The 13449-nt window shown below is 49.5% G+C and overlaps 1 protein-coding gene across 2 annotated transcripts in view; it reads left to right on the top strand.

Moving 5' to 3' along the window:
- Nucleotides 1-13449, top strand: part of CNGB1 (cyclic nucleotide gated channel subunit beta 1) — a 66324-nt gene that overhangs the window by 27614 nt on the left and 25261 nt on the right. Inside the window, exons 9-14 of one of the 2 annotated variants that reach the window (XM_060397985.1) lie at nucleotides 3386-3548; nucleotides 7095-7202; nucleotides 9284-9441; nucleotides 10547-10702; nucleotides 12015-12223; nucleotides 13258-13308. In XM_060397985.1, coding sequence (XP_060253968.1) covers nucleotides 3386-3548; nucleotides 7095-7202; nucleotides 9284-9441; nucleotides 10547-10702; nucleotides 12015-12223; nucleotides 13258-13308 — 845 coding nt within the window. Of the gene's footprint in view, nucleotides 1-196; nucleotides 2884-3385; nucleotides 3549-7094; nucleotides 7203-9283; nucleotides 9442-10546; nucleotides 10703-12014; nucleotides 12224-13257; nucleotides 13309-13449 lie in introns of those variants that run through there. The other variant, XM_027977551.3, reaches the window with a different exon arrangement.

Here is a 13449-nt window from a genome sequence, read left to right as displayed (position 1 = left end):
AATGAAGCCCAAAACAAGGACACACCCAGTCTCCCCAGGGAGGATCTGATTCTCAGGATGCGAGGCCTCTCAGAGGTCAGGAGAGGAGCTGAGGGGATTATTTCTGGGGCCTCTTGGTAGATGCAAAAATAAGAAAATACCAAATGTCACAGGGGTAACACACATTACAAAAACAGTCTGTCACCCTTGATTGTAGGAAACTTCCAAATGTCTCCATTCGAGGCCCTTCAAGAATGTGAGGCCCTGAAGAGGTAAAATTGTCACTACATGCAGATGACATGATACTGTCCATAGGAAACCCTAAAGACTCCACGCAAACTCTGCTGCTGCTGCTGCTGCTAAATCGCTTCAGTCGTGTCCAACTCTGTGCGACCCCATAGACGGCAGCCCACCAGGCTCCCCTGTCCCTGGGATTCTCTAGGCAAGAACACTGGAGTGGGTTGCCATTTCCTTCTCCAATGTGTGAAAGTGAAGTTGCTCAGTCGTGTCCTACTCTTAGTGAGCCTATGGACTGCAGCCTACCAGGCTCGTCCGCCCATGGGATTTTCCAGGCAAAATTACTGGAGTGGGTTGCCATTGCCTTCTCCGAAGCAAACACTACTAGATCTAATAAATGAATTTAGCAAAGTAGTGGGATTCAAGATTAATATTAAAAAATGAGTTGCAACACTTTATAATAACAATGAAACATCAGAAAAGGAATGTTAAAAAAAAAAAAGAAACCCTTTAAAAATAGCACCGAAAAGAAAAGGACTTACCCGGTGGTAGAGTGGTTAAGAATCTGCCTGCCAAAGTAGGGGACATGGGTTTGATCCCTGGTTTGGGAAGATTCCACATTCCTCAGAGAAACTAAGCCTGTGCGCTGCCACTACCGAGCCTGCATGTTGCAACTCCTGAAGCCCATGCTCTGAAACAAGAGAAGCCGCTGCAATGAGAAGCCCACACACTCCAACTAGAGAGTAGCTCCTGCTGGCCACAGCCAGAGAGAATCCTGCACCCAGCAACAGAGACCCAGTGCAACCAAAACAAAAACACCTAGGAATAAACCTGACCAAAGAGGTGAAAGGCTAATATGCTGAAAACTGTAAAATATTAGGAAAGCAGATTAAAGAGGATCCAAAGAAATGGAAAGATATCCCATTCCCTTCCAAGAGGATTGCAAGGATTAATATTGTTAAAATGGCAATTTTATCCAAAGCAATGTGCAAATTTAGTATGATACCTGTCAAAATACCCAAGACTTTTTTCACAGAACTAGAACAAATAATCCAAAAATTTTTATAAGGACTATTAAAGACCCAGAATTGCCAAAGCAGTCCTGTGAGGCGGCCTAGGGATGGGGGCCACAGAGCAAGAGGCATAACTCTCCCAGACTTCAGATAGTACTACAAAGCTACAGTAAAATCAAAACAGTGTTGTAAGGGTATAAAAATGGACATGCGGATCTATGGAACAGTGAAAATAGAGCCTAGAAATAAACCCATACACCTATGACCAATTAATCTCCAACAAAGGGGGCAAGAATATGAAATGGGTAAAAGACAGTCTCTTTAGCAAGTGCTGGGAAAGTTACCTGCAAGCAAATCAGTGAAGTTATACCCTCACACCATATACAAAAATAAACTTAAAATGGCTTGAAGACTTAAACCTAAGACATGACATGTAAAACTCCTAGAAGAGAGCATAGGCAAAACATTCTCTGACATAAATCGTACCAATGCTTTCTTAGTTCAGTCTCCCAAGGGAATAGCAATAAAAAACAAAAATAAATAAAAGGGACCTAATCAAACTTTTACAAGCTTTTGCACAGCAGAGGAAATCATGAAAAAGGAAGGAAGAAAGAAAAGACAGCCTGTGGAATTGGAGAAAATATTTGCAAATGAGTTGATGGACAAGGGCTTAGTCTCCAAAATATACAGTTCATACAACCACCACCACCATCAGAACAGCCCAACTGAAAAATGGGCAAAAGACCTTAACAGGCATTTCTCCAAAGAAGATGTACAGGTGACCAGTAAGCACATGCAAAGATGCTCAACAGCACTGATTATTAGAGAAATGCAAATCCAAACTAGAAGGTACCACCTCACATTGATCAGAATGACCATCATGAAAAAGTCTACGAATAGCAAGTGTTGGAGAGGGTATGGAGAAAAGGGAACCCTCCTACACCGTTGGTAGGAATGTAAGTTGGTACAGCCACTGAGGAGAACAGTGTGGAGGTTCCTCAGAAAGCTAAAAATAGAATTACTATATGATCCAGAAATCCCACTCCTGGTCATATACCTGGACAAAGCTATAATTCAGAAGATACATCTCCCCTATGTTCATAGCAGCACTATTTACAACAGTCAAAACATGAAAACGACTGAATGCCCATTGACAGATGAACGAATAAAGATGTGGTACATGGATAAATGGAGTACCACTCAGCCACAAGAAGAGTGAAATCATGCCATTTGCAGCAGTGTGGATGCAATTAGAGATTATCCTACTAAATGAAGCAAGTCAGAAAGAGAAAGACAAATATCCTATGCAACTAGTATATGTGGAATCTAAAACATGGAGCAAAGGAACCTGTCTCAAAACAGAAACAGACTCACAGATGTAGAGAACAGATTGCTGGTTGCCACTGGGGAGGGAGACAGGGGAGGGAAGGACTGGCAGTGTGGGACTGGATATAAAATATTATATATAGGGTGGATAAACAACAAGGTCCTGCTGTATAGCACAGGGAACTAGGTTTATCCTGTGATAAAGCATAATGGAAAAGAATGTGAAAAGAAAGAATATATGTATATAACTGAGTCACTTTGCTGTACAGCAGAGATTGGCACAACACTGTAAATCAACTATGCTTTAATAAAAACATTTTAAAACCGAGGTCTTGTACCCCCATGTCTGCTGCCCCCATGGGCCTGGGAAAGCCCCATCATTCCTACCTTGGGATGGGGAAACTGAGGCCCAGGGAGAGGAAGCAGCTGAGCCAGACTACACCAGGCCAGACCCTAGGACTCAGTGCCCCCCAGGCAGGCTCCCCAAGCCCTTTCTCAGCGCTGCCACCCCAACCACCACCCCAACCACCACCCCAGGGCCTTGCTGCTTCTCCAGGCCCAGGGAAACCAGGCTGGCTCCAGGCTGTGTCCAGGAGCTACCGTGACGTCACGGCTGCTCCCGTGGCTCCTGGGTCAGTGGCTGTGAGGGGCTGTGAGGGGACACACCGCATCGTTGTGTCCCCTGCATGGAGCTCTCCCGGGGGCCCTGTGTGGAGGCAAGGCTGCCACAGGCCCCTCCACACACACTCTCTGTGGCTTCGCCATAGAACACAGTGAGGCTCCGGGGACCTGGCTCCTCTCTGACGCTGTGTCCTCCTTCCCCTCCCCAGTACCTGCCACGGAAGAGCACCCCGAAGTGCAGGTGGAAGACGCTGATGCTGACAGTCGGCCCCTCATCGCGGAGGAGAACCCACCCTCTCCTGTGCAGCTGCCCCCATCTCCTGCCAAATCCGACACTCTTGCGGTCCCAGGATCAGCCACAGGGAGCCTCAGGTCACCTTCTATGCTTCTCTTGGATGTTTCGTAGCACTGTGCCATCTGTAAATTTGGTAGAAGAGGACACTGGGGCCAGAGAGGGGAAGAAACTGGCCCAAGGTCACTCAGTGAGATGCTGTCAACATTGGGACCATGGGCCACCCCTTTCCAGGTCTCCTAATTCCCGGTTTCAGGCTCTAGAAAGAGTCTCTGAGGAAGCCCTGTCCAGAATACCCTTGAGTATATGGTTTGAAGTGGGTGATATTATTGTTAAAAATTACAATGGAAATACCAGAGAACTCTAGATACAATAACCATCCCTCATCCCACCACGCTAGGTTAGGTTGTGGTTTTATTTTTCTGCCCTCTCTTCCATACCTTATTTGTGGGCCCAGGCTTCTGCGTGGTTTTAATTGAAGGTAGGATTGGATCCCATCTCATCTGAGACCATATCTTATTTATTGAGCCCCTTTCCATACTGCTGGGCTGTCACTGTGATGCTGTGTTGACGTCTTCCAGCTCCACATGTCAGAACAGATGTAGCAATCCTCCCCTGTTAAATACTGAACACAATAGTGCTATGGCTGTCTCTGGTCCTCTGCCCTCTGTCCTTGGGCTCCTTTCTCGAAAGTGAAATTCCTGCTCAGGGTTGCACACACTGTTGTGCTTCTTGAGACAAGTTAGTTGCTGCATGGTTAGAGGTGGTTTTGGACAACCTGAGCTGGGTAGCTGAGAGCGTTCCTGTATAGAGCTATAGGCAAGCTGCGAGGTGCCGTACTGTGCTTTGTGAGTGGTTCTTTAAGCTAAAGAAGAGCCACCAGTGCCTTTCCTTTGCTGGCTGGATTGAGAGATGGTTCTTTTTTCTTGATTAATTCTTGCTCTCATCCATGAGCTTTTGAGTAATTTCTCAGCTGAAGTCAGGTGCCTGCTGGGATAGATATGGCTGGATGTAGTCAACAGAGGTTCCCAGATTTTAATGTGGAGAAGAGAGGCATAATCTTACCTGGCCTCAGAACACAGCTCACAGACACATCAGTCCTCATGGTTAATTCACTGAATCATATACAGAGTACAGATGGCAGAAGACAAGGTGCTACCATGACTGTGGACATCTGGTCTACCTCCCTCTATTAACTTTATTAGGGTGGAGAAACTGTACAGGTTGGATTAGAGATGGATTCTGGGAAGCAGCGACAAGGGGACTAAGGTCACATGGGGCTAGAATCCAAGCTCTTACCTTTTGCTTGTGAGCTGGGTCTGTGAGGCTCCTCTGGTTATCATTCATTTGCAAACATTTTTTGAACATCTTTGTGTGCCAGTCTCTGCTCTAGGTGCTGTAGACACACCAGGGAAAAGCCTGTCCTAATAGAGCTGATAGTCTAGTGCGACAGAGATAGTGAACAAGTAATCACACAAGACTCTTCCAGGGAGCTCCTAAGCAGAACATGACTGTGAGAAACTGGAGAAGCCTCAGCCTGAGCTTGCCCCCAAGAAGGAATTCTGCTGCCTGACATGGGAGACTAGTGGGGCTGTCTGTGGTCAGGGATGGAATGAACACAGGGCAATTGATGGGAGCAGAGAAGCCACCCAAACAGAGGGGTAGAGGGGGCCATGTTGGCAAGGCCTTTCTCACAGCACAAAGCTGTGGTTTGGAGTGACTCCCAGGTCACCGCTTACCAGATGTGAGGCTTAAAGCAAGTCATTTGATCTTCCTAGGCCCCCATCTTTCCATGATAAGATGGGGATGAAATGTTCCCTGTACCTTAGGCATGTGAAAATTCAACAAACTCCTGTAAGTGAAGTGCTTAGCACAGGGCCAAGCACTGGGCAGTGCTAGGGGAACAGAGCTTCTGACTGACTTCTACTTTCTGGACTCTCTCCAGGCCCTCGGAAGGCACTGGGCTGAGGGCAGGAGGGCTGAGTTTAAGTCCTATTTGAGAGATTTCTGCCCCAGTCTTCTTGTGTGCAGGCGTCCTTTTTTTTCAGTATTTATTTATTTATTTGGCTATCAGTTCAGTTGCTCAGTCCTGTCCAACTCTTTGCAACCCCATGCACTGCAGCAGGCCAGGCTTCCCTGACCATCACCAACTCCCAGAGTTTGCTCAAACTCATGTCCATCGAGTCAGTGATGCCATCCAACCACCTCATCTGCTGTTGTCCCCTTTTCCTCCCACCTTCAGTCTTTCCCAGCATCAGGGTCTTTTCCCTGGTGGCTATTTGACTATGCCAGGTCTTGGCTGTGGCATGTGGGATGTAGTGCCCTGACCAGGGGTCGAGCCCAGGCGCCCTGCATTGGGAGTGCAGAATTTTAGCCACTGGATCACCAGGGAAGTGCCCCTGCAGGCCTCCTTTTAATTAGAGTGTAAAAGAGGCAAACCCATGAGTCTTGCCATTTTAGTTGAGTTGACAGAAGATAATAGGGTAGTTCCAGAGCTTTCTGGAATAAAGCAAATGCTGCACATCCCTCTGACTGTGTCCCTCTAGAAACCCTAATGGTGGAATCCTGAGTCACGGTGGTGGGGGATGGTAGAAGTACCACGTGTCTTCAAATCTAGACACCATCAGCCAAGACGCCAGTGGTTCCAAAAGCAACACTGGTGGACTTGGACTGAATGGTGGGAACCCAGGATAATTTAGTCTTCATCCTTCAGATAGGGAAGAGGGAGCTTCAGGAGGGGATGAGGCTTGTCCCAGGTCACACCACGTGCGGGAGACCAGACTCCATGGCCTGTGGGTGTCAGTTGTTCCAATCAGGGGCACATCTGTTAAGGGAGGGAAGCTGAGCTTCTAGGAGATTTAACAGGATGGAATGGGAGCCCTCACACCTTACTGGAGGCTGGAAGGATGGTGTGATGGAGAAAGAGGTGGGGGTGGGCTGGGAAGCTCAGCCGTCAGACTGGGAGGTGGAGGGAGAAGGATGTTTAAAATGAGACCTGACTGAGTGCTAAGCGCCTCATTGAGCTGGTTAGATTTAGTCCCATTTTGGGCTTCCCTGGTAGCTCAGCTGGTAAAGAATACACCTGCAATGCGGAAGACCTGGGTTTGATCCCTGAGTTGGGAAGATCCCTGGAGGAGGGCATGGCAACCCTCTCCAGTATTCTTGCTGGAGAATCCCCATGGACAGAGGTGCCTGGTGGACTACAGTAGTCCATGGGGTCACAAAGAGGTGGACATGACTGAGCAACTAAGCACAGCACACACAGTCCCATTTTACAGAGGGGAAAGCTGAGGCAACTCAGAGAGTTTAAGTAACTTGCCAAGGGCACACGTTGGGAAGAAGCAGGGCTGGGGAGCAAACTTGGGTTTGCCTGATGCTGAGTTAGTGCTGTTACTTTTACGTGAGGCCGCTGAATGGATACAGAGACTAAGGTCCGGAGGTCGGCTGTGTCCCCTCTTCTCCCTTTTTGTTCCCCTGCAGGCAAGCGAGGACCCTTGGGCAGCACCATCCTCTGCTCCAACCTTCCACCCAGGATCTGCTCTGGGTGATCTGCAGGGCTTCAAGTTGGCCCCCTGCTTGTGGCTCCTGCCTCCCTGAAGTCCCTTTCCATGTCTGTGTTCTTGCAGGAAGAGGCTGCCTTCCCAAGATGATGAGGCTGAAGAGCTCAAGCTGCTGTCACCGGCGGCATCCCCCGTGGTCGCCTGGTCGGAACCCACCAGCCCACAGGGCACTGAGTATGTGGGGGCCGCCTCTGGGGTCTCAGGGAGTCAGAAGTCTGGGTGGGGATGGGCAAGCAAAGGGAGGTGAGCTGGGGAGAGCATGAATGTTTTTAGAACACTCTGCCTGAAGGCAGACTGTGCCAGTGGCTTCCAAGCAGTAAGGGAGGGCTGGGTCCCCTGCCCTGCCTGCTTCTGGCTGGCCCAGCAGTTGTGCAAAATCTGGTCTGCAGAATGGGCCTGGGCTCTGGGCCTCCTGTGTCCCGAGCCACAGAGAGTGGACCTGGCGAAGCCAAGCGTTTATAAGCTCCTCAGGTGATTCCAATGCAGTTGGTCCATGGAACAATGTTTAAAGGCCACTGTGAGGGCATCAGGGCCTGTGTCTCTGATATATGCCTGTCTCAAGGGCTGGGCCAGGGGGAAATGTTTTCCTGAAGGGTCTACATAGGCTAGTGACAATGAATCCCCCAGCCCTGGGCTCTGGCCTGGGCGTCTCACCTCCCCCCCCAGCCATGCTCCTGGAGTGACCTCAGGAAACCATGACCTTTCCCTCCAGTCTTTTTTTTTTTCTGGCTGTAATTTTATGGAGTTTATGCTTAGCAGTATTGTGGAAAGTTCAGAAAAGCCAAAGAAGCAGAAAAAAACCCCAAACCTCACCGATCATCCAGTGATTCCTTTTAGTGTACAGTGGGAGTCTCATCTTATGCAGTAGGATCAGGGTGGGGTTAGGGTTCATACCAGAAGATAAGACAGAAATCCTGTAGAATAATAAAAATTCCCTTGGGAAAAAAGCTCTTAAGGTGGTCAGCATGGAGCCCTAGGTATTCCCTCAGTGGGTTAAGATGCTATCGCAGATAGACCTCAGTGTTTCAGTGCATAAGGAACAGGATGGCTCATGTCAGAGTCATGTCCTCAGGTGCGTGTTTCAGGTCAGTGGCAGACTCTGCTCTCTGCAGTCATTTAAGGACCCAGCCAGCACTGGCTCTGCCGTCTTTCTGCGGCTTTCAAGATCTGACTGGTCAGACTGGAAAGGGAGAGTGCCAGGCTGCTCTCCATAAGGAGGCCTGGAGTTGCACAAGGCTTGTGCACAGAAGAGAGCTGACATGGCCACACCTGGGCAACAGGGTCCCTGGCTAGGTGGCGACTGCCTCCCAAAGTGGGTGAGCAGTTCCTGTCTCCTCCACCCCTGGTGCCATCTCTCATTATGACCCCACACGGCTTGTCTCCAGCTCAGCTGAGCACATGAGGAGTAGCTGGCTTGAGTTTCAGTGCCTTAGTGTATGAAAAAAACAATAGACCTGTAAATACTAGTATCACCCTCAGCTCAGCGAGAGGATCACAGGCCACTCAGCAAAGTACAGGGAACTAGGCTGATTCACACAGCCACCCGTCTCAACTCACCCAGAGCTCTGGACCCATGCTGAGCAGACTGTCAGGCAGACTCTCATTCATTCTGTCTGTCTATGTCTGTCTCTCTTGATGCAAGTTCATACATTTTAAATTCCTGTAAATTAAAAGGATTTTAATGTATCTGTAATGTTTTTTTATTTTGATTGAATTAAACTAATTAATTAATTTATTTTGCCCATGCTGCATGGCTTGTGGGATCTTATTTCCATGACCAGGGATCAAACCCATGACCTTGGCAGTGAGAGCTCAGAGCCCTAACCACACGACTGCCAGGGAATTCCCTGCACTGTTTTTCAAATCAGCTATTTCCTAAACCTCAAAAAGTAGCCCCTGTCCCCTCCCTGATCAGTCCTGTATCTCATGTGAACCCCAAACTGAGTCTAACAGCCCTGAACTGAGTTCCAAGAGTTGCCCCCTAAATCACAAGTGGAATCCAAAGTTTTTCAGAATTGCCCATCTGAATCAGAGCCTGCACGGTACATTTCCTATAAAGCTGGGTATCCCAGTGCAATTCCCAGGCTGAATTTCCTCCCAGGAGATATTAAGGTGGGTTTGATGTTTTGATGTCAAGAGGGAGACTGGGGCAGGATTGACCCCCTCCAGCCAGGTGGGATACAGATTCTGCCCTTGCCTGGGGGCGCAGGGGTCCTTCCCCACACAGTCCACTCAGCTCTGTGCTGTTTCCACAGTGACCAGGACCGTGCAACCTCCACAGCCAGCCAGAACAGTGCCATCATCAACGACCGGCTCCAGGAGCTAGTGAAGCTCTTCAAGGAGCGGACGGAGAAGGTGAAGGAGAAGCTCATCGACCCTGACGTCACCTCCGATGAGGAGAGCCCCAAGCCCTGTGAGTCCAGAGCTGGTGATGGTCCACTGGACCCAGGGTGTGGTGGGGCCACTGGAGCCCTCTTTCAACTCATAGGGAGGGTAGCCCCAAGAAAATGGTGGGGATGCTTGACAGAAGCAGAGATCTCCACTCTCTGGAATTCGAGATCCTTTGTAGACAGGTTTAGCTACATTTGCAGGGGAGGAAAGAAGGTCAGCGTTCTGGCCGATGATCCAGTTGTACTTAGCTCTGTGTCCCAGAGGGCAAGTTCCCTGGATGACCCTCTGCGCCTCTCCTGCTGGCAGGCAGGTAGGTGGTCTACCCTGGGGCGTATGTCATGGCCTTACACTCAGATGGTGTCCATAACCCACTCTGGAACCACACAGTCTTAGTTTTCAAAGGCCTTGGTTACAATATTTATTTGGAAGTTTTCTTCTTTCAGAGTACCAGGAGGAAATAAGAACCACACTCTCTTGCCAGGGAGGTTTTCTAGGTTTTTCCAAAGGAGGGTTGTGCCTTCGAACTCAAAATACCAACAATGAACCTAGCAAAGCCTGACTTCATAACGCTAAAGCTAGAAACATAGCCATATTGAACCTTTCAGAGCCAATCTCTAGTTCACCAACAAACATCTCCATAGACGCACAGGAAGGCTGTGATCCCATTCAGTGTCTTGTTTTAGAGACGAAGGAGCTGAGATTCCTGTGCTGAAAAACCTAGGGCAATGTTTTCCTGATTCTCGGGGGTGGAAGTTCTGGGTACCAATGTCCCCCCAGCTCCAGAGAGAACCAGGGTGTCCAAACACAGACACACAAGCAGACACTCAACTGAAACACCCAACTTGCCCAGAAACACCTCATTTTAGGCAGCTCCTGAGCGGTGGTCCCTGCTTACCTGAAAATGCTTACCTGAAGAGGTAAGCATTTCAGAGCAGGTGCTCAGGCTGCTATTTAAGAGGATACGTGGGGTTTGCTACAGGAGAACACGCAGAGCTTGTGGCTGGTTGTGGAGAGCTGCCAGGGTCCGCTCAGCTCCAGCTGCAGCGTCTGCAGTCGGGTGCCTTGTCTTTGCATCCTCAGCCTGAGCCCCGGGGCTAGGTCAGAGGGTCACCAGTGTCATCCCACAGCCCCAGCCAAAAAAGCCCCAGAGCCGGCCCCGGAAGTGAAGCCAGCTGAAGCGGGGCAGGTGGAAGAGGAGCACTACTGTGAGATGCTCTGCTGCAAGTTCAAACGCCGCCCCTGGAAGAAGTACCAGTTTCCCCAGAGCATTGACCCGCTGACTAGTGAGTCCTGGGAGGGCGGTGGGCGTGGCCACACGTCATGGAAGGGGCGGGGCTGGGGCTGGGGCGGGGAGGGGCCCAAACGAACTAAGTCTCTGGACTAGGAAGGAATACGGCACCCATCTTAACAGGCGAGGAAACTAAGGCACAGAGGAGTTAACTGGCCTAAAGACACAACTAGTCAGCGGCAGACTCAGGACTCCTGACTCTTGGCCAAGTCTTCTTTCTACTCTGCCCTTACTGGCTCCCTTTCCCAGATCTGCTGCTCTGAGCAGAGAAGGGGAAAAGTTCTTCCAACATCTCAAGTGAAGTGCCTCTCATGTTATATTCTTCAGGAATAACAAACCTTCATATGTGCACAGCACTTTACAAAGGGTTTCCCTGCTTTTTCTTTTCTTTTTTAAATCTGACTTCTCCTGTGACATCTCTGAGGAAGACAGAGCGGGGACCAGGGAGGGACTTTCCCAGGGTCACACAAGAAGTCACTGAGGGGCAGGACTCCAACCCTGGTGTCCACGGGTCCTTTAAAATGCCCAGGTTGGGGGGAATTCCCTTTCAGTCCAATGGTCAGGACCCTGCACATTCACTACAGGGGGCACTGGTTCGATCCCTGTTCAGGGAACTAAGAAAGATCCCACAAACTGCTGGATGTGGCCAAAAAATAAAAGTAAATAAACAAATAATAAAATGCCCACGTGACCTACAGTATCCATCCTTCCATGCACCTGTCCATGTATCCATCTGTCCATCTTCTATGCATTGTTCACTATTGTGTATTTAGGAAAGCAGGAAATACATTTTCGGAAAAAATTCAACCAGAGTGGATCAAATGTGTTTTCTGTTAGCTGTCTATGAACTAATAATGACCTCACATCCCCTCCTGAGAGTTCTCCGTTTGTTAGGGCCTAGCTGTGATTTATTTTTATATCAAAGATAGTTTTTTATGCTCCCCCCCACCAGGCTTCCCTCGTGGCTCAGTCTGTAAAGAAACCGCCTGCAATGCAGGAGACCCACGTTCAATTCCTGGGTCGGGAAGATCCCCTGGAGAAGGGAATGGGAACTCCAGTATTCTTGTTTGGAGAATCCCAGGGACAGAGGAGCCTGGTAGCCTATAGTAGTCCATGGGGTTGCAAAGACTTGGACACGACTGAATGATTAACACTTTCACTTTCCCTCAAGAAGGGCCACATTTAGAGCTGGTAAGAAAGCGCAGATTGATAACTGGAAATAAGAAGGCCCCGTCCCGATCGCACGGTGAGGTTAGGGACCCTTCTCTGGCTGAGGTTCTAGCACCTTCCCTCCCCCTCCCCTGCAGACCTGATGTACATCCTGTGGCTGTTCTCTGTGGTGCTGGCCTGGAACTGGAGCTGCTGGCTGATCCCCGTGCGCTGGGCCTTCCCCTATCAGACGCCAGACAACATCCACCTCTGGCTGCTGATGGATTACCTGTGCGACCTCATCTACCTCCTGGACATCACCGTGTTCCAGATGCGCCTGCAGTTCGTCAGAGGCGGGGACATCATTGTGAGCCCCAGCCGGATGGGGGGTGGCTGGGGGCAGACCCTGCCGCCAGAGCCCCTGATGCTGGGATGGACAAGATGCTAAATGAACAGGGAAATCTCAGGACATCCACTCGTGCCTATTCAACAGCATGGTGGTTTGTTTCACACATCTTTGATACATTCAAATTACACACATCTTCATATGTGGGTAAAATGGTTCCTGGACCACCTGGTAGAGTTAGAGATGAAGAAGTAGTCCAGAGAATGGTGTTTAGAGTAGGCAGACCTGGTTCAAATCTTGGCTGTATGAGAACTAACTGTGTCACCTCTTAGAGCCTCAGTTTCGTCATTTGTAAGATGGGGATAGTAATTGTTCCCACCTCTTACCATTGCTGTGAGGCTCCATGGAGGTGATGTATGCAGAGTGCTCAGCACAGGTAACTGCTGACAACTGACATTTCCTGGGGGTGGTCCTGCAAAAAGCACACTCCTCAGACCAGTTGGGGAATCCATGTTCTGGCACACTTTCTGGGGAGGAAACCAAAATCCTGAATGTGATGTGGCAAAGTCCCCATCTCCCTGTGTAGGTCATTTTTCAAAATTCCATGTGAGTGGAGCTGAGTCTCCTCTGTGTGTAGACAAGTTGAGCTTCTAAAATAATTCACAGGAAGAATTCCCTGGGCAACCTCTTTCCTGGTCTGATCAGAGCAGTGAATAAGGTTGCAAATGATCCAGGTGAGGCTAACGTGCTTAAGAGTTAGCGTGAAGAGTTAAGAGTTGGACTGAGAGTAAGGTCAGCATCCCTACTTTCCATCCAAGAAGCCGGAATCGAGCTGAGTGACCTTGGATGACACATCCCCACTCCACCTTGGGGAGCTCAATCTCCCCATCTGTAGGCTTTCACCAAGCTCTGCTGGTCCATTCAATGGCTCTGCACCCGTGAGGCTGTTATTTGGATAGGAAGGTCAAGGTTGGGCGGGAATTTGCATCACTGCTCCAATGGGGTCAGGGGAAGCTCTCAGGCCATTTCACAGTCATTATTCCATTTCATTCCAGACGGACAAAAAGGAGATGCGCAACAATTACCTGAAATCTCAGCGCTTTAAGGTGTGTGCCAGGGGTCTCAGGAGGCTGTGTCTCTGGGGGCCCTGGGTGTTTTGAGGCCTGTATGACGTGGCCTCCCCCACAGGACCAGCACAGGCTGGGGCTTGTTGGTAGGATACCTGCTGCCCTAGTTTTAGCCCCTCC

Source organism: Ovis aries, chromosome 14, assembly GCF_016772045.2.
Source record: "Ovis aries strain OAR_USU_Benz2616 breed Rambouillet chromosome 14, ARS-UI_Ramb_v3.0, whole genome shotgun sequence".
In the NCBI taxonomy this organism is placed as follows: Eukaryota; Metazoa; Chordata; class Mammalia; order Artiodactyla; family Bovidae; genus Ovis; species Ovis aries.
Note: the sequence above shows the minus strand (reverse complement) of the source record. Positions and strands in the feature narration are given on the sequence as shown.